The sequence below is a fragment of the Erpetoichthys calabaricus genome, chromosome 11 (genome assembly GCF_900747795.2).
Source record: "Erpetoichthys calabaricus chromosome 11, fErpCal1.3, whole genome shotgun sequence".
Classification (NCBI taxonomy): domain Eukaryota; kingdom Metazoa; phylum Chordata; class Cladistia; order Polypteriformes; family Polypteridae; genus Erpetoichthys; species Erpetoichthys calabaricus.
This window is the reverse complement of record NC_041404.2, coordinates 3,115,624-3,137,255: the sequence shown is the minus strand read 5'-3', so window position 1 is coordinate 3,137,255 and position 21,632 is coordinate 3,115,624. Positions and strand designations below refer to the sequence as shown.

General features: G+C 36.7%; 1 protein-coding gene across 3 annotated transcripts in view; it reads right to left on the bottom strand.

Annotated features, from left to right (window-relative positions):
• LOC114660142 (matrin-3-like) overlaps positions 1 to 16,186 on the bottom strand; it is an 80,089-nt gene extending 63,903 nt beyond the window's left edge. For 2 of the 3 annotated variants that reach the window (XM_028812641.2, XM_051933822.1), the window contains exons 1-2: positions 16,001 to 16,158; positions 5,790 to 6,783 (exon numbers count right to left, since the gene is read on the bottom strand). In XM_028812641.2, the coding sequence (XP_028668474.1) occupies positions 5,790 to 6,620 (831 nt within the window). In that variant the 5' untranslated portion in view covers positions 6,621 to 6,783; positions 16,001 to 16,158. Of the gene's footprint in view, positions 1 to 5,789; positions 6,784 to 16,000 lie in introns of all 3 variants that reach the window. The other variant, XM_028812642.2, reaches the window with a different exon arrangement.
• Positions 16,187 to 21,632: the final 5,446 nt, after the last annotated feature.

Genomic DNA, 21,632 nt, shown 5'->3' with positions numbered 1-21,632 from the left:
AATAGCATTATAAATGAAAGTTTTAGTTTTATTATTTATGCATATAGCTTAGCTTGAAGCAAGGTCCAGTCATCACCAAGATTGCACTTGTTTTACTTTATTTTAATTTGGTGAATACTGTGTAATGCACCTGGGCTTGAAGCCTTGAAGTAATAGTACAACTATCAGTAATAATACTATTATTTATTTTATTGTCATTATTTATTAGTTTAAATATTATGCAGTTTAATGATGGTAAAGTTGTTTAAAAAGTCACTTTAACGTGTCACTGGACAGAGATTGTTAACATTAACAGAAAATGTAGTTGTTTTACAAAAAATATTTACTATTTATTCCTTTTCTAAGACATGTTCAGTGCAATACAACTTTTGACAAGCACGTCTGGATATTTTACTAAGTCTAATTGCCTCTTTGGATGGTTGAAAATATGTTGTCAAAATTATAGTTTAAGTTTTTGCAAAATTTGTTCAATAAAAAGGTTCTATATTTTGACTGCATCTGTCATGCAGTGTGATTCCTTCTCTTCATTAGTGCCACTCCCTTGAAAACTATCACTTTATGGGGCCATGCAAACCTGTATTAATACTTGTGTGCACATTAAAATGCTCTTGACAGTGGAATAGGTTATTCTTAGCCAGTCTACTGCAGTGGAAAACGTGGTTAACATCCACTCATGCATGGGAAAAAATACCGTCAAATACCGTGAAACTGGGATAATTTAGAAAAATACCGTGATATAGAATTTTGGTCATACCGCCCACCCCTAGTTTATGCACCCAAAGTGGATTATAGGGACTTCATCCAGAATGTATTTGCATCCATTCCCAATGTGAACACTCATAAAATTATAATGGCTGGGGACTTTGTGTTTTAAATCCAGACCTAGATAGGTCTTCTGTCACAGGGGTGATGACATCTAACACTGCAAAGACAACTATACAGTTTGTGAACTGACCACAACTTATCAGACCCCTGGAGATTTCTAAACCCAAACTCAAGAGCATATTCATTCTACTCACCAGTGCCTCATTGTTACTCAAGAATTGATTATTTCTTTGTAGATAACAATTTCTTGCCTACAATTAAATCTCACAAGTACGACGCTATTGTTACTTCCGGCCATGTCCCTTTGATCTTGGAGCTAAAATCATTACACCTCACATACTCATCTCGCAGATGGGGTCTTAATCCACTTTTATTAGCAGACGAGAACTGTACAGAATTTATATCCAAACAAATCAGTTTTTTTCTAGAGACAAATACATCCTCAGAGGTTTCTGCAGGAATACTGTGGGAAACCTTGAAGGCCTTCTTAAGAGGACAGATTCTCTCATATCTTTCCCACAGAAATAAATTGGAAACCAAGAAGGTATCAGGACTAATCAGCAAAATTACTAGAATAGATCAAGAACTTGCCAAGTGTCCAAGTGAGGCTCTTTATAGGAAAAGGCAGGCTCTGCATTCAGAACTCAACCTCTTAACAACTAAAGAAACTGAACAACTCATTTTTAAATCAAGACATCATCACTATGACCATGGAAAGAAAGCTAATAAGATCTTAGCTCAACAAATCCACAAGCAAGAAGTAAGCAATGCAATCCCAGCAAACACCAAAAGAAACGGAGACAAAATCATTGACCATAAAAATATAATGCACACATTTAGAGGCTACTACAAGTCCTTATATTCTACTTAGTTTAAAGAAGACAAGACACAATCTAATGCATTACTGATACCACAAATAGATTCACTCAGTGCAGAGGAATTGGATAAACCTTTGGCACTATCAGAATTACTAGATGCTGTAAAGTCACTACAGAGTGGGAAAGCAGCAGGCCCCGCCGAATTTTATAAAAAAAATTCTCCACTCAGCTAGCTCCCCTTTTATTACAGAAGCCAGAGACAATAAAATTCTACCTCAAACTTTTTGCGAAGCATTAATCACCGTCTTTCCTAAGCAAAATAAGGACTTATTACAATGTGCATCATACAGACCAATTCACTTCTGAATAATGATGTTAAGATACTCTCCAAAGTTCTAGCTAGAAGGATGGAGAAAGTGCTGCCTTTGGTAATATCACAAGGTCAAACTGGATTTATTAAAAGCCGACACTTAGCTTCCAATCTTCGACGCCTGTTTAATGTAATATATTCACCCGCAAAGTCAAACACCCCAGAAATGATATTATTGTTGGATGCAGAAAAAGCATTTGATATGATTGAATGGAACTACCTTTTCACTACACTGGAGAAATTTGGGTTTGACCCGAACATTTATGCATGGATCAAACTACTGTATACCAATCCAGAAGCTTCAGTTTGTATTAACAACATTAACTCAGACTAATTTAAACCAGAACGTGGTACCAGACAAGGATGCCCCTTTTCACCACTGCTTTTTGCAATCACCATTAAGCCACTTTCAAAATGCTTATGAGATAAAGGGGATTATCAGAGAAGGACTTGGAACAGAAAATTTCTCTATATGCAAATGATATGGTACTGTATGTATCAGATCCACAAAATACTGTGCCTGCAGTCCTAACAGAATTTCAAAAGATTTCTGGTCTCTGGCCTTAATTTGAATAAAAGTGTGCTCTTTCCAGTGAATTCTCAAGCACACAATATTAGATTGGACATCTTACATTTTATCATCGCAGATCAGTTTAAATACCTGGGGGTAAACATCACAAGTAAACATAAAGCTCTTTATCAACAAAATGTCGCAGTCTGTATGGAAAAAATTAAGCAAGACTTGCATACAAGGTCAACCCTTCATCTCACTTTAGCTGGAAGAATTAACATTAGGAAGGATATTCATCTTAACAAGCTTCTCTTTTTATTTCAAAACATTCCAATATACATCAATAAATCTTTTTTAAGAAATTAGATTCAACCATAACCTCATTTATTTGGAATTCAAAACATCCACGTATCCAAAGAGTGACCCTACAAAGACCTAAGGCAGAAGGTGACATGGCTGCACCTAATTTTCAATTTTATTACTGGGCAGCAAACATACAAACTATAAAAACCTGGACATGGACACAAATATATGAACATACACAGACTTGGTCCGCATCCTCACCTCACACCTCCCTCTATGCTAGAAAAAATATTGCTCAGTCTTGAAGACTCAGACAGCATTTCTGCAATATATAAAACAATATTTACAAAGATCCAAGAGGACAGTGGGAAAAGGATCTCTTACTCAATATCTCAGAAAAGGAGTGGAAGGTAGCAATGCAGGGAATTCACTCGAGCTCCATATGTGCAAAGCATACAATAATTCAACTCAAAATTATATATCGAGCACATCTCTCGTTTAAAATTGTCCAAAATGTTTCCACGACAAGATCCAACCTGCGAACGCTGCAATCAGGTTCCAGCCTCACTGGGCCCCAAGTTTTGGGCCTGCACCAAATTAACATCATTCTGGACCAACATTTTTAAATGCCTATCAGACAGCCTTGGTGTCACAACCCCTCCTAACCCATTAACTGCTGTGTTTGGTGTACTCCCAGATGGGCTAAAAGTGGAGAAGGAGAAACAAACTGTAATTGCCTTTACTACACTATTGGCACATAGACTTATCTTGCTCAACTGGAAGAATCCTAACTGTCCTATTCTAAGTCAGTGGGTAACTGATGTTATATACTATTTAAAATTGGAAAAAATCAAATTCTCACTTAGAAGATCTGTGCAGAACTTTTTCAAAACCTGGCAGGATCTAATCAACATTTTAGAATAAGCTTTTAACTCTTTTAGGGCGGATGTCGACTTTTGTCGACAGGAGGGGTTGAAGGCGAATGTCGACAAAAGTCGACATCCAGGGATAAAGGGCGACAATCAGCTGTTAATGGCGACAAATCTCACTGTCACGTCACAGGCATTCCCTCTGTGCTTGGAGGAATGCTAGACTCGTTGACTCGGCAAATAAACATTGCGTGTGCGTGAGTTGCGAAATGTAAACAAAGGCAAGATGGCACTGACATGTGAAAAGGCAGCGAAGCAAGTGCAGAAAAGAAAACACTTGGCAGACGTTGTTTTGCGCATTACCGCGGAGTCGGACTCTTGATTTTTCAGAATCGGACTTTATTGGCAGTGATCAGGAGATCGAGCAAGAGAGTTAGAAGCAGGGATCAGCTGATCAGACACCAGCCGATGCCGCGCGAGCGGATCTGCTGCCAGTTGAGTGCCTTCGCGCAGCCGATGCATGTACGGCAAGGTTCGCATGGGATAAATACACATACATTGATCCGTTGAGAGCCGATATGGCTACCGGAGTTTACAAGACGGCATGGCTTGCTTTTGGACACGACAGATCACCAGCTGCTGTACTTCAGGCTGCTCTCTCCTGATGCTGCTTTTCAGCTACTGTCAGACGAGACAAACAGGTAGGCAGAGATTTTTTTTGAATCGCGGGCTGCGTTTGCATCGCATTCTCGTTATTCAAAGTGGAAACCCACAACGAAAGACGAGATGAAGCGCGCTGTGGCATTACAAATAGAGATGGGACAGAACTGGTGATATAACTTCAGGGAGCATTGGTCCAAATGTGTTTTGTCCCCTGGTGGCTTAGGTACGTGCTGCTGCAAAGTTTTATTCACTTCTGTAATAAACAGAAACAAATCCCATGGGGTGAGCCAGGCTATAATGCCATACATAAAGTTCATAAAGTTTCAGAAGATGAAAAGAGGTGACAATACGGTTTTCATGCAGGCAGAAAACTTGGTGGCAGTGGCATGACACGATGGCAAATGGGTGACTTGTCTCTCTACAGTACACACTAACAATATATGTTAGAAAGTGCAGCAACAGACAATTGAAAAATAGGCATCAAAACAACACATAGAGAATTCAGGCTCATACAACATGCAAGACAGTAACATTTCTCAAAAGTAAATATTTTTTGTTGATTTGATATGTTAAACAATTGCTTTGTGTTCTTTTTTAAAAAATGTTAGTTTTTGGAAAAATATTCAGCCCTGGGAGAAAAGAAACAAAAAGAAAAATTAGCCCTAAAAGAGTTAAAGCACTGAGGAAGCAGATTCTCTCCCCTTTTCTTTTTCTTTTCATTTTACCTTTACTCACTTATTCATCTATTTACTTATTTTACTAGCTTTAAGTTTTACTCTGCCAGCCATGCTCTCTTTCTCAGGGGTGGGGGTTGATTTGTTTTCTATTCTATTTTTGTAAACAATTAATCTGTTTGTATGGAATGTTGTGTGATTTCAATAAAATTAATAAAATAAAAAGAGTACCTTATTGGAAAAGATATTCTGCCATGAACAACTACAATTATGAATGATACTGTGCATTCACTATATATATATGTACTTTATATAAACACCACCAGTAATTGAATGTACTATAGAATTAAATCATTTAAACAAGGGTAAAAAAGATGGGAATCTATTCCACCACAACTAAATAAAACACACTTTGTAAATGAAAGTGAGACAATAAGTTCATAAGCGTGCACCACAACACTTCAGTTCAGTAGTAATCTGAATGCAATCAGATGCAATATTTAATAAGACAGTACAATTAACTTTGGAAAAATGCAGAAAAAGGAGGATACACATTGAGTCCTCAAAGTACTAAGGCAAATTCCAAATGAATGCAAGATTGTCCAAATCAGAAAAGAGAATGTTACAGTTAAACTTTGAAAAGAAACATGATGAATATGTTAGAATCATGCTGTCTCTCTTAATATGAGGCTGGATCCCAAAAAATAAAACACACTATATATCTGTTACTGTCTAAGAGAAAAAATAGGTACTCACCTTTTTGGAAAGCACCTCAAAATCACAAAGGGAACATATATGGGGAAAAGTACATGGCATCTTCCCATGATAATCCTCAATCATGTATAAGGATGGTGACCCTTTCCTTCTCTCTACCTTTGACCGAAGAGAATCATATTTGGGACCCATCTGATCATAGTCCAACCTGCCATATGCTTGAGATGGTTCGGAAGAACGGTTGTTAGAGCTGCCATCTATCCACTCATCTGAATCAAGTCTATCATAGGTTTGAGAACGTATTTCATCAACTGGATCATAACGCCTCTTTGTTACATCATCAAAACCAGGTGACTTGTAATAATTATCAATTCTTCTGTGCCTGACAGTCTTCCAATCTTCACCTGGGCCCCTGTGAGGTATGGCATGAGAAGACTGGTCATCAGTTAAATGGTCTGTGAAGTCACTTTTCTCAGCTTTACGAGCCTTGATTTGCATTATGAGGTGAGTCAACCTCTCGGAACTCAGGTTATCTTTGGAAATATCTGCAAGATCAGCAAAATTCTCTGGAGAAATACCGAGGTTGGCAGAAAGACTTCTGCTTTTATTGGCAGGGAACTCTGGTGCCATTTGGCCTCTATTTCCAACATCATATGATGTTATGCTGCGAGATATGCCAGCAGAGAAAAGTCTGGAGGGCTCTTCCATGTGCAGACCTGAAGTCATTCCCAAGTTAAGCCTTTCCATCTGAACACTGCTTTGAGAGGTGGAAGCTTGTGTTGTAGTGGTGTTTAAATTCACTGCCGCATTTAACAGACCAAGTCCTGATAACATGTCCATCACACCACCATCAAAAGAGATTGGTCTTGACATAATAAGAATAATACTTCTATTCAGTTTGATAAAAAAGCAATGCTTGGAAAGTTGAAATGGAAAGACTTCTATCTTCTAATAAATTCTCCACAGGCGAAAACTAAGCATTAAAGTATAAATGCACAAAGTGGAGGATTCCTCTTCTGAGATGGTTATCAAATGTCTGTTGAAACACAATTAGTTAAAAATTAGAAAAACCTGCCTACACTGCAGCCTTTTTTGAGATGGGGAGAAATGCCCCGTAAACCATATACACATGTTAAGTGTATTTATTAGTGAAATCGTGCCAAACATTCAATAATAATGTATAAAATGCACGCATTACTTACAGTACTATAGCTGAAAAATTGGTTTGTGTTCACCTTAAAGTCAAATTTATAAAGAGGAACCATAGCAGTTACACTCTGCAACTGCTACTGTAACAAAACAAAAAAAAAATCCATAAGGACCGTTACATAATTTATATTATCAGCTGCACGTACGAACCACAGACGACATGGTACTTAACTTAATCTTTAAGGAATAGTGAATTCCTTACCACTTTATTATGCACACATATTTGCAAAGTAGCAAAACCAAGTGCTATATATTAGATACACCAGACTTCTCGCTGATTGCTCCTTTAAAGAGATGCACAACTACTGTAACAAACAAACTAATAAATTTTAAACATTTTTTTCAATACGAAAGTTGCTGACAACAAGATTCAAAAACCTTAAGATTTATATTTTGCTTCTAAAAAAGGTAGGTCATCAAACAACACACTTCTGCCTTAATTAAAACACAGTATAATACAAGTATCTTAATTTTTAAAATTCTTACAACACTTACTACAATTGAATGCAGCAAACTAGAAGACCAAGTTTCAATGTTACCACTGACACATGTTTAATCTACTTGCAGTCAAATAATTCTTATCCACATTAATCACAAAGCAGAGATCTTGCCTGTCCACCATTCAGCTTCATCAATGTCAAAATAAAGTTTCACAACTGGGATCTTAAAATGAAAAAGAAAAAAAAAACCCAACTATTGTTGTTCCACAACCCTAAATTGCGATGTGTGGGTGACAAAATAAATGGAGTGTGGGGAGCTGGAAACTCAAAAAACAGCAACATACAATGCCCAGAAAAACTCATGCTGCCAAACTTAGAGATCATGTAATATAAACATAACAAAGATGCCCAAGAGAAAATTTACACCTAGTGATTTTTTGGGTGTAATATCCCTAACTAGAACCTATATAGGCAGAGATTCCCATGCTAGTAGACACAAGTCAACTGTTATGGGATTAAAATGCGGACAGCTTTTTCTTTCCTTCATTGTCTTAATAACCTGAAACAAGTAAACAATGAGAACACTATAAGCTATTCTGGCCAACTACTTGATTTCTACATTAAATAAAATACTATGAATAAAAGCAAAGCTACTGCTTGCATGTACTGCTCAATTTAGAAATGACCTTCCCAGCACATGAAAATGTACCTCTTTAATTAATCTTAAATATGCAAAAGCAACTATCAACAAAATTCAGTCAGCATTCAAATATCATTTTGAACTATACTGACATTTTAGAATATTAATTTATGTCATCATTGTTTTATGTTCATGTTTGCTTTAAGCAACTACACACAAAACATACACTACAGCTGCTGATTAATCACCGTTAACAGTTGCCATTCACCCCTTATAATACATAATCTTCCTGTATCAGAACATAAAATACACTGTACCATATTAAATGAGTAAGGGACATGATTTTGACCCATATTTTCATGCACATCATTTCAAATACAACATGCACTAGCTCTTCAAAGTACAGAGAATAACAGGTTATACAAGTGCAGTGAATGAGTTTCACTTTCATGTCATGCCAATACTGCAGGCGGACAAGCACTGCACGCTGAGTGAGATTGCACATCGGTGTCGCACTCGCCATTATGATTTGTCACATCGGATGAAAATAACATTGCACAGTATAGAGGAACATCAAGAAAAGAAAACTACATGTAGTCAAGTCTGCTGATGCAAGTTTGCCCTTGACACACAAGAGGCTTTCAAGGTATCGGTCTGAGTGTAAGACAGAATGTCAGTGGGTCAGCACTGTTCCTGACGATGAATTACCGTGCCATGGAGCATTTCCAGTCACACATGGAGGGATATTTGACCTGAAACAGCATAGTGCAGGTGCTATCCATGCCCAAGCAGCTAAAGAGTAGATGACACACAGTAGAATTGCTCCATTACTTACACCTTACTCACACTTCCCCCAACACAGACGTGGTATGTTTTTGTTGTTTAATTAACTGTATGTCACTTACTGTAGCCTATATCATAACCTATACAGCCCACTGTAACCAATAAAGGTAAGCAATAATGAGTACAAATTGATAATGCTAACATTTCCATCCACTGGGGCTGAAAGTTAAGAGAGTTAAGACTTATTGTATGATGCATAAATGATACATTCTATGACAATGTGCAATTTAAAACATCTTAATAAATAACCTTATCACATGACATATTAAGAAGTTTTTTTCAATCAATCCCTTGCTATTTAAAAGGCTAGTCCGGGGTTGTTTAGTGGTCATTGGGCATTGTTTCTGTTACACAAAACCGCCCAATAAACTAATTGAAATAATTTAAGATGCATAAGCAAGCGATTATTAAAACTTCATTAGAAATATATCATTGAGACATTTGTTTATAAAAATTATTAATATTATTGAAATTCAATAAATCACAATTAATATAAAGTTAATTTCCGATTTAAAATTTTAATCTTACAATTAGTTGTGATTATATATATATATATATATTTTTTTTTAATTAAACAGCAGCCCTGATATACACACAAAACACGTGAGAGAAAATGAAATACTATTAACAAAATCAAAGTCCCTGTTCACACTCATTCATCTGGGTGTTCCAAAAAAATCAATTCAAAGAAAAGAAAAATGTAACCAAAGACTATATGTATATAGTGTACACATATATATTCATGCATACACACATACATATACACACACACACACACACACACACTTTCGTTACTGTACTTGAGCAAACTTTGCAGGAAATTGTATCTTATAAAGTATTTTTATATATATTGCTATTATTTTTACTCTTTAAATATACAGTATTTAAATTAGCAACAATGCTACTTACTTTCATTTTCATAGTGGATTAATACAAAGTACAATTAATTTCTTATGTTAAAAATGCAAAGTTCTGTTGAAATAAGCTGCAAGTCATGAGTGTGGTTTAGTAAACAAAACAATGGCCATGCAGCTTTCTCCAGCTGTGTCAGTGGGGGCACCTCAGTATATCACATTATTATAACAGTTTAACATATTTGCCAACAACTGAGAATGCACTTGTTAAATCTTGTGTGCTGTAAATTTATGAATTCTGCACGTGGAGAAACCTGAACAATGGAGGGCATGGCAGAAAGCTCTCAATATGCAAGATACAGTACTGTATATGCATATACAATACTGGCAACATTCTTTATACAGACGATATGTCCATGGCCAGACTTAACAGACTCGTTCAGTCTCTTGGACATAAAACAAAGCAGCTTTATTATGTGCTGTGAACTGTGCTTCTCAAAAACCTTGAAGTTATACTGTTATATATATATATATATATATATATATGTGAACTCTTCCTCGAACATATGAAAAAACATGGAAGTAAGTTGGTTTTATAAACTAGAAGGATATTTTAAATAATTTAGCATAAATTAAAATCATAGTTGTTGGAATTTGAAAGATACACCATTTGTTTCTGTAAGAATTTGAATGGTGTATGTGTTAGTTGTAGCAGTCAATGTCAATTTATTTATATAGCACCAGGGGTGTGGAAATCAAATTTTTTTCTACTTGTCCACAGAAAATCCACTTGCCCGCCAGCTAAATTCACTTGCCCATAAACAAATAACAAAAGTGAAAAATAGTTTATTTTTTCTGATCTCTTTTATTGATACCAAAACTGCCTTCCATTTTAAAACAGAAAAAAGTTCTTTCAGGAAGTAGTATTTTGCCACCTTGCTCTAGAACATTTTATAAAAGATTCCCTTATCATTTTAACTCACTAATAAACAATGCCTTCATTATAGTTACACTAGTTCTGTTTCACATACTACAGTTACAGTGAAGACTTTTATAGATATTTCATAACCTTTGGAAACCGTTAGAATGTGTTCTTCTTTATTTTTAATAAACTGACAGCACGAAACCAACTTGTTTTATATGAAATATTCGCTAATCAAAAACGATCTATTGACAGCTCATCAAAATTGATTTTGTCACACAATAAATTTCTTAACTCCTCAATATATCACAACCTACACGAAATCACAAATTTCAGGAAAGATTAACTGCCTAACAAGCTTTGTTATGTGGTGAAAACAACTGTATTGTAAGTAAAATGACTGCATTTTTATGTAGAAACAATGAATTTTATCAATCTTCTTCTATAATACGCTACCGTGGCTGTTTGTTTGTCTGTCCAGGATTTTAAATCACCTGTAGCTCGCAAACCATTTCACCTTTTGACTTGAAATTTGGTACACATACAGTATACTACGTGACGTCTAATATCAGCTTTCAGGGTGATGATTTGTATTACTCTTTATTTTTATTTTATTTTATTGTTGAATCAACTCTTGGCAGTGTGCAGCAGGGCAGTGCATGCGTATGGGAGCCGTTCTCATTCCCCACCACCTTCGCTAATCATTCTTGAGGCAGATTGAAGACTTAAGTGCCAGTTTAAGTGAAAAATTAAAGAAAACGTACTAAGTAATTGCAACACAAAAACTAACTTAATCGGTTTTAACGCGAAAAGATGCCAACGAAAGAAGAGAAGCAGCGGGCCGCTAGGGTGGAGAAAAGAAGGGCTGCTCAGGAAGCAACAACCACATCAACCTCTGAGCAAATGTATGCTAAACGAGCATTCATAGTTTTCATCCTCTTTCTCTGTACATGTCAAGTGTATTTATTCTCTGCATGTTATCGTGCAGTACACCGTTACTGGTAATATATAAAAGTTATTGATTATAATGAAAACTCATCAGATTACATCGTAATGTCGGCATGAAAAAAATGACCGCATCTCCAAGCGTGTAAGTATTAGGGTAAAATACTTATGTAAGACCATAAGAGTGCTTCCCCTTTGAAAAATCAGCTGTCATTTTGTACACAATATTGAAGACCAATTTGAGACATGAAGAACATGCCTAAGTAGACTGTTTCCGCACAAAGTACATACCCAAATGTTTGAAATGTGAAAGTAGTGGTAAAATGTGCCCTGCACAGCACATATAATATTTTTTCTCCAGAAAATTGCACTTGTCCGCAGACAACTGAAACAGAAAAACACGCTTGTCCGACGGTCAATTTACCCATGGTCGGACGAGTCGGGCGTTGGATTTCCACATCCCTGAGCACATTTAAAACAACATAGGAATGCTGTGGCCAAAGTGCTTTACAATAATAGAAGAAAAAAAACATACAATTAACATAAATAGAAATAAAATAAATGAACATTAATAAAACAAATGATAAATAGAAGTAAGATTACATAATCACAATGAGGAAACCATCAGTATTACTAAAGGTCACGGAATGCAAGTGAATAGAAATGAGTCATTAATTTTATTTTAAACAGTTCAATTGTAGACAACTCCTTTATGTAATGAGGTAAAGAGTTCCACAGGTGAGGAGCAGCAGCTGCAAAAGCCCTGACCCCTTAGTTTTACACTTGGTACGAGTTACAACAAGAGACAACTGACCAGAAGATCTAAGCACTCTGGATGGCTGGTGTAAAACACACAATTCGGATAAATAGGCAGGAGCAAGCCCATGTAAAGATTTAAAAACTAGCAAGATTTTACAATCAATTTGAAAACTGACAGGCAGCCAGTGTAAAGAAGCTAATATTGGAGAAACAGAATCAGACTTTCTTACCCCAACCAGAAAGCGAGCGACAGCATTCTGGACCAATTGTAACCTGTGTATCAGGGATTTGCTAGCAGTGTTGATTTATGTAAAAAGGACGAGACAGCCCACTATCATTATTAAAAAGGAAGGCTGTTCAATGCACTTGCAGAAGAAAAAAAAAAAAGGCAAAAACTTAATTAGGTTTCTCAATAACTCACCAATATTTGTCAAGTTCACTGATTTGAGCTACCAAGTGCTTTGAACTGCACAATACCTTTGACAAAGTAGTCAACAGCTAAAATGCAAGGAGTATGTACAGAAATTCCAACTTCCAGCTCAAATGGAATTCAGCACAACTCCAATTACGAGCCTGTGAGTGACAGTAAAGTTCTCTTACTCACGCCAGAAGTTCTTAATGTGTGTTAGGGGGGGTTGTTGTTTGTTAGTTATATATAATTATTGTTATATACTGATATAAACAAAAATATTTTTTTTTTCTCGAGTTTCTGTAAAATTTTTGTTTCCTCTTGGGGACAAATAAAATATATCCATCTATCTAGAAATATCAAAGTCGTCCATGCTTCTTACCTTTATTTTTTTTTTGAAGGTTTAATGACTGGCAGTTCAGGTGTCAGTAAAATAACTGTTAAATTACAGTGGTTTTTTTTACTATAGTAATGTAAACTGTACATTTCACTTGGAATTAAGGTAACATTGTTACATTCCAATGCTCTTATATAGTCTGTTAAAATCAGTTTACATTTTTTGGGTTAAAGAAAATGCATGGCCAACCATGACTTGTAAATTCGCCACCATATCCAAGCAAGTATTGTTGTGATTGAATTAGTGCCCAGTTGACAACAGCTGGCATCATTTAAAAGAGAAGATGCACTATGCACTAATGGAGAACTTTAGTGAGGTGTACTTAGGGGTAAATTAGATTAGCATTAGTCAACAACCCTTTTTGTTTTGTTTTTGTATGTTCTTCCTTTTCAATGCTTTTATGTATTTGTGGAAGTGGGGCACAACCCCATGAATCTGAGTTTTTAAAATTTGCTTCTATCTGCTGTCGCTGTACTGATTTTAATTGCTTTATGACATGTCAACACTATTATAAGTCTTTTGCTGTTTGAATGTAAAAACTGGCTTTATTTTTATTTATTTTATTTTTTTTATCTCTGACAGCAAAACATTTTACAAAACTCTTCAACGTTTTTGTTTTTCTCCACTGTCTCAAATGCTGGTTAGTAATTGATAACTACGAACTATGTTGTCAACTTACTGTATATTAAGGATAATTATAATTAGTTGCTTACTACACCTTTACTAGGAATGCACATAATTACAGTTTGAAATTACAGAACACTTTCCAGTTGTGTGTATGTCATGAATAGGACTTTTGATAAATAAAATCAACCATATTGCTATGTATATTCTGCTTATGCTTTCCAAAGTAAAATATGTATAGTTAGGGATACTTACTAATTTAGGTTAATGTTTTCCTAAAGTAATTGAACTGTCCGTTTTTACTTTTACATGAGTAGTTTCAATGACAGTTACTTTTACATAAGTAGCTTTTTGTCCAAGTAGCAATACTTCTACTTCAGTAGTTTTTTAGTACTCTTTCCACATTAGGCCCACAAAATCCCAACCACAATGAAAAGTTAATTTAATCACAAATTTAAAAAAAATCTAGAGCAGAGGAAAATGGAATTAATTTAAACATTGCCAAAATGAGCAATCATAGTGCCGGTCTACAGAAGCTGCAGAAGTCAACAAGTCCAACTGCATGTCAAATGAATTGTGGTTCAAACTCAAACTGTGTGGTTTTTATTATTCTTAATATTTATGTTTCATGTTCATAAATATTTGTAAATAATATCAAATATTAACTTTACTATACAATTATCTCATTGTAGAAAAAAATCTTGCATTATTCTGAAAACATAAGATATTCGCACCATTCAGTCTGTTCTTTTTTATGAAGCCGTGCACTTGTATTATTTTACAACCTGGAAGCATAACATCTTTTGATTTCCTATTACCATCTTCATCTTCCACAATTTAAACTGTTTACATTACTTATGTTTCTTAAGAAATCAGAATCTTTGCAGTCTACAGCTAAACTGAATTGTTATTAGTTCATGTCCAATTTGTTCCTGCACAATTAGTTAGCTAAGGAGTCTAAAATTATGATCAAACTTTATCAGTATGTTACTAGCAATCTCTACATTGATTTGTTCCAAACTGTATTCCCAAGCCACAATCAAAATGAAATGACCTGCAGAATGGAGGTCTTCATCGGGACTAGGGTCCTAGCCTGTACTATCTCCCAAATTTCAAGAGATTTTTTTTTATTCATCAAATTTACTTTGTTAACATGGTTCTAGTGAGGGCAAAACAAAAAAAAAAGGTAGATTTTGTAACATTGTGGAAGAAAGTATTTTTAAATGTAATTATTTTTTGGGATGTATTTACACAATATTGTATTGGTTTGATTTTTGATTATTTATACACAAATTATCTCTCTCTCTCTCTCTCTATATATATATATATATATATATACACACACACACACACATACTTAATTAATCCTCTTCCGTTAAGATGCTTACTGGAGTTAAAATTTCCTTCAATGATAAAGATGTTTTGCTCTTTTATAACGGGAATGTGGAACATAAAAGTCTGAATATCCTAACCTTAATTATGGTAAACATCACATTTATAATTGTAAGTGGCCCAAGAAGAAGAAGCCTAATTTTATACAGTTTACAACATTATATTATTACATTTGAAAGAATACAATATAAGTGTAAAAATTATACACTACTATAAAGCATTGAACTTCAATTTACTTTAACCTTTTAATATTATTCCTTTATAACATTCACAAAATACTTTATTGTGTATATGTACAAAGTTTGCAATTTTTATTAGACTTTTTTCATATATTTTCATATTAAATATTGCATCAATACAGGTTTATTTAAAAAAAAAATGAATGTGTGTCTGTCACAGACAAGACATGACCCCACGGATTTGTAAAATAAATCTCTCGATCATTTCCTGGTCGCATTTAACACAATCATACATAGAAAAAGCAAGCGAAAAAAATGACAGTTCATACTTGTATATTACTGAACGTAAGAGCTGTAACCCTGTTGTAACAGTCTCCATAAAGAATTTACCTAAATTGGATGCATAAATATGTCAATGCACAGAGTTACGCGATATCTCACCATAGCTTTAAAATTATACAGGAAATTAATCAGCAAACTGGGATGCAACACCTTAAAAACAGGATGCCCTACACTGACGTGTTTAACAAAGTTTTACGTATGTACAGTATATACACACATAGGCCTACACCCACTTACATATGTAAGCGAAATATTACAAAAATGGCGGGCGAACCCAAACAAAACAGTAACACATTACCTCAGCGACATCCAGTAAACGTTTTAAAGCAAGCAGTCCAGGAACCTTAACATTAAGTACTATGTGTTTGTATCAATGACCGCTACCGAATCACATCAACTTACTACAGCCAGCGGTGTTAAAGAACCGACAAGCAGCCCAGCACGCCTTCACAGCAGCCGCTGCGGCAGTAAACCAAGTCAGCCACACTAAACTTCCGGTTTCAGTTAGTCCTTCCGGTGTGACCTCCGAGACTCTTTGGACGATGCTCAGCTTCAGCGTGACTCTTCTGCAGCGAGACTCTTTTTACCTTAGAAGTGGCCACTTAATACTTTTATTTTTACAGATCGCCATTTAAGTTGAGATAGGAAAATGGCGTTTAAAAATGAAGGAAAAGTGAAAAATATATATGCGTTTAGTCATGCAAATTAAAGATGCTGATATAATTATACAGTCATGGTCTATAGCTTAATTGTTTATTTGTATTTGGACTGCTCATTATGCTGAAAACGTTTATAAACAGTAATGGATTAGTACTTATGTACTGATAAATGTAATATATGTTTTCTTTGCAATTTGGCAGTTTTCTTTTTTAATATTTTTACAACTTATCTATCCATCTTAAGAAGAGGATAAGTGTGTGTACCTGTGTGTCCATCTACATCATTCTAACAGATGGCGCATCACAAACATTTGTAGTAATCAAATGCATTGCCTGTGTCATTCCAATAGGTGGAGCATCAAAAACAACACTACTTTTAGGAATCACATAAAGCAGAGACATACACATTGCATTTGTCATTCCAACAGATGGCGCATCACAAACATTTGTAGTAATGCATTTTAGTACTACAAATGTTTGTGATACACCATTGTTGGAATGACAAAGCAATCCATTTTATTACACCATGCATTACAAATTGCATTCCAATAGATGGTGCACTGCACTCATTAATGCTGAGGTCTACGTTGATTATTCAACCTGTCTTAGACATTTAGCACAGCTAGTCCACCATAATAAAAAGGATAAGTGTTTGTGTGTCCATCCTATTGTGATGTCTCTGTCATCCCAAAACATGTCACATTATACACATTTTTGTAATTAAATGCATTGCTTTTGTCATCTCAATATATGGTACATCAAAAACATTAACACAGCTTTTACAAATTTCATACCAAATTGCACATGACAGAGACATGGTGCACTGCAAAAGTTAATGCTAATCTCTATGTAGATGTCAACCAATCTTAGATGAGTAGCACAATCAGTATATATGTGTAGCTAGTAATCCACAGAGGGAGAAATGAATCATGTATCTTAAAATATTTTTTTTTATTCCTAAGCTTTTAACAGCCTACCAGGTGTCATCATCAGAGGAAAATGATTAGACATATAGGAATCAAAGGCAAAATATAGCTATATAGCAAATGGGGGGGGGGGGGGGGGGGTGAACCCAGCATATGCCATCTTCAAAAGAAGAACAGCTAAATAGTAAAAAAAAGATGTTTATGATCTTGAATCTCCACCCCCTCGAGGCGATCATCTGCCCTGGATGTAACAATATTTTAGAACGTGTTAAACTGACCACATTAATCGCAAACATTAACACATTAACTTTCCCAAGCCTGTGGCATCTGTGCCCTTGCCCACGTGTAATGTCTTCTGGCCTCCTCAAGATTGCGGGAATGTCCGATGAACAAAGGAAAGTGGCTGGAAGATAGTAAACTGTGCAGTATACTGTTATGTCATCTAAAACAGGGTTGGTATGTCTGACAAAGAAAGGCAACAAGAAGCACAAAGAAAGAGGGATGTAACAGCAAGAATGTCTGATGAAAAAAGGTAACAAAGCAAGGTTCTTAAATACACAACATGATAAAACCAGACAGACTTACCACTGTACCTTTCAGCCTGTTGTAATAAACAAGTGTTTTACTATTCTAATAAGTATTGTGATGGACGACCGGCTACAGACTCCGGTCGCCACCCCCAGGCCGCTAGGAGGAGCCCTCCGGACAGCATGATGGTGCCCCGAGTTCCAGCAGGGCCTCATGGACTATGTAGTTTGTATACACAGCCCTGCTGGATACCTTGGGGGCCACCGGGAGTCGCTGTAGGGGGGCTAGTGGGCTCTTATGTGCCCTATAACCCGGGAGTGCGTCATCATCACGTGACAGGAAGGAACGACGTGCTCCCGGGCTGAAGAAAGGACTGTTTACCCTGACCCGGAGGGAATAAGGACTTGTGGGTTTGACCAGGAACCACTTCCGGGTCAGGGCATATAAAAGGACCGTGGGAAAGCCCAGACACTGAGCTGAGCTGGGAGGTAGGGTGGCGAAGTGTCTGGGCGAGGAGGAGAGAGTATTGTTTATAGAGAATTGTGTAGTATATGAGTAGTGTGGTGTGGAGAGTGCTTTGTGCACATGACAACAAAATAAAGAGTTGTTATACTTTTACCTGGTGTTTAGAGTGGTACCTGAGGGTTCAAGAGGTGGACCACGCCTCTACTGCTACAGTATATATTTGATACAAAGGAGTCATAACCAATAACAGCTTAGAATAGGTATCATCATTCCAGTTTACCTCCCAGAATCTGATTAATCCTCTGACTCTGACCACCATACCAAACCACCGGTGGTCCAAGATTAGAAACAGTTTTAACATATTGGATATTGTTATTTGTATTAAAGTGTTTGCTAACAATGCTACAAAATTTCCTTGTAAATTAATTAGGAAAAATTATTACAAAAATGGAATTGGATTTTAAACTGCAACGTTATTGGTCAGTTTCTGCCTCAGACACACTGTGCGGCACTAAACAAGTCACTAAACCTGCCTGTGCTCCATCATTAAAAGTATCTGTAAATAGTGATAAGATTACTCAAGAGCCATGAATAAACTTCCATATACAGTATTTGTGCTGATTTTAATGCCCAGTTACAATTTATTTACTTAATTTAACAGATAAAAATAAAGTATAAGTACATGTGCAACATTTGTTCATCTTGTCAAATCACAGCCTTCAAACATGACTTGTATCTAGCCAACATGCTGGCCTGTGGCAGAGGCTGCAGAAGAACCTTCAGTCCAATAGATAGATAGATAGATAGATAGATAGATAGATAGATAGATAGATAGATAGATAGATAGATAGATAGATAGATAGATAGATAGATAGATAGATAGATACTTTATTAATCCCAAGGGGAAATTCACATTCTCCAGCAGCACCTTACTGATACAAAAAACAATATTAAATTAAAGATTGATAATAATGCAGGTAAAAAACAGACAATAACTTTGTATAATGTTAACGTTTACCCCCCCGGGTGGAATTGAAGAGTCGCATAGTTTGGGGGAGGAACGATCTTCTCAGTCTGTCAGTGGAGCAGGACGGTGACAGCAGTCTGTCGCTGAAGCTGCTCTTCTGTCTGGAGATGATCCTGTTTAGTGGATGCAGTGGATTCTCCATAATTGACAGGAGCCTGCTGAGCGCCCTTCGCTCTGCCACAGATGTTAAACTGTCCAGCTCCATGCCAACAATAGAGCCTGCCTTCCTCACCAGTTTGTCCAGGCGTGAGGCATCTTTCTTCTTAATGCTGCCTCCCCAGCACACCACCACGTAGAAGAGGGCGCTCACCACAACCGTCTGATAGAACATCTGTAGCATCTTATTGCAGATGTTGAAGGACGCCAGCCTTCTAAGGAAGTATAACCGGCTCTGTCCCTTCTTATACAGAGCATCAGTATTGGCAGTCCAGTCTAATTTATCATCCAACTGCACTCCCAGATATTTATAGGTCTGCACAAAGTCACCTCTGATGATCATGGGGTCCATGAGGGGTCTGGGTCTCCTAAAATCCACCACCAGCTCCTTGGTTTTGCTGGTGTTCAGGTGTAGGTGGTTTGAGTCGCACCATTTAACAAAGTCATTGATTAGGTCCCTATACTCATCCTCCTGCCCACTCCTGATGCAGCCCACAATAGCAGTGTCATCAGCGAACTTTTGCACGTGGCAGGACTCCGAGTTGTATTGGAAGTCCGATGTATATAGGCTGAACAGGACCGGAGAAAGTACAGTCCCTTGTGATGCTCCTGTGTTGCTGACCACAATGTCAGACGTGCAGTTCCCAAGACGCACATACTGAGGCCTGTCTTTAAGATAGTCCACGATCCATGCCACCAGGTATGAATCTATTCCCATCTCTGTTAGCTTGTCCCTAAGGAGCAGAGGTTGGATTCTGTTGAAGGCGCTAGAGAAGTCTAGAAAGATAATTCTTACTGCACCACTGCCTCTTTCCAAGTGGGAGAGGGATCGATGTAGCATATAGATAATGGCATCCTCCACTCCCACCTTCTCCTGATATGCAAACTGTAGAGGGTCGAGGGCGTGTTGAACCTGTGGTCTCAGGTGGTGAAGCAGCAGCTTCTCCATGGTTTTCTTCACATGTGATGTCAGAGCAACAGGTCACAGCTGAAGACATTCAGCTCACTAGGACGTGATACCTTTGGGACTGGGGTGATGCAAGATGTTTTCCAAAGCCTCGGGACTCTCCCGAAATTGGAAAAGGCAAATCCAGAGAAGAATTTCAGAGGAAGGCACTGCTGACTACTCTGTGCAACCATAGTTCATCTGAGCCATCTGAATCGCTTTTGTACATTGTTGATTGTGGAGAGTCATGAGTCCACTGGTATTACCAAGTTTTTCATATGTGCTGTACTTTCAGATTTCCCACTATGTAGGTACGTACATGCAGAGTGTCCCATAGGTCTAGATTCATAAGGAAAATAAGCAAATCACTAATATTTCTCTTTTCAGATGCCAAAAGTCTTTGTGCCCATACAGTTCTTACAGAAAATCAGCATCACAGAGAGGTGGTTGCATTATTTAACACACTGAAACTTGACCGAGATTGAGATAGACAGTAGCCGTTTCATATTTTTCCAGGCTTACAGGAAACTGTGCAGAATTTCTTTGGAAAAACTTAAAAATTTACATGTACTTACTTTAAACTTCATCTGCCACATTCTGTTCTCTTTAAACTGATAGGGCATTCACCATAATACTTAGTATAGTGTATTTTGAAATACAAACAGTCGATAAATTACGTACCTTCTTATCGAGGTAGATTTTATCCATTAAAAAGGTTAGCATCTCCATCACTGACCCTAAGTGACACGACTTTTAACTCCGCCTAGTGTGGAAAAAAACATTGTTTGAACCAATTTTGCACTTAATTAAACATCACAACAGAAGTTTCACTTGCTTCTCATGTAGTATCTTATCAAATGCTTTTTGAAAATGGAGCCAATTGCTTTATTAATATCTTTCATCTCTCTGATGAAATGCTATTTTGGTCCCTCAAAGAATTCCAGCATATCTGTGAAATGTGACCTCTCTGTACAAGTGATGCGGGCTGCTTGCCAATAAACCTGTGCTTAACACGCGTTTGTCACTTTTACTTTTAATAATTGCTTGCATTGTTTTATAAATGATACACACAGCGAAAACTGGTACAGTATATGACTACAAGAACTGGTTCATTTACAACGCGCAAAGCACCTATTTCTAAAGCCCATCTGTCTGTCTGTATGTCCGCATGAAAGAAATCACTCACCCATGGACCAATGTTGTTGTGATGCGGCACACGTATT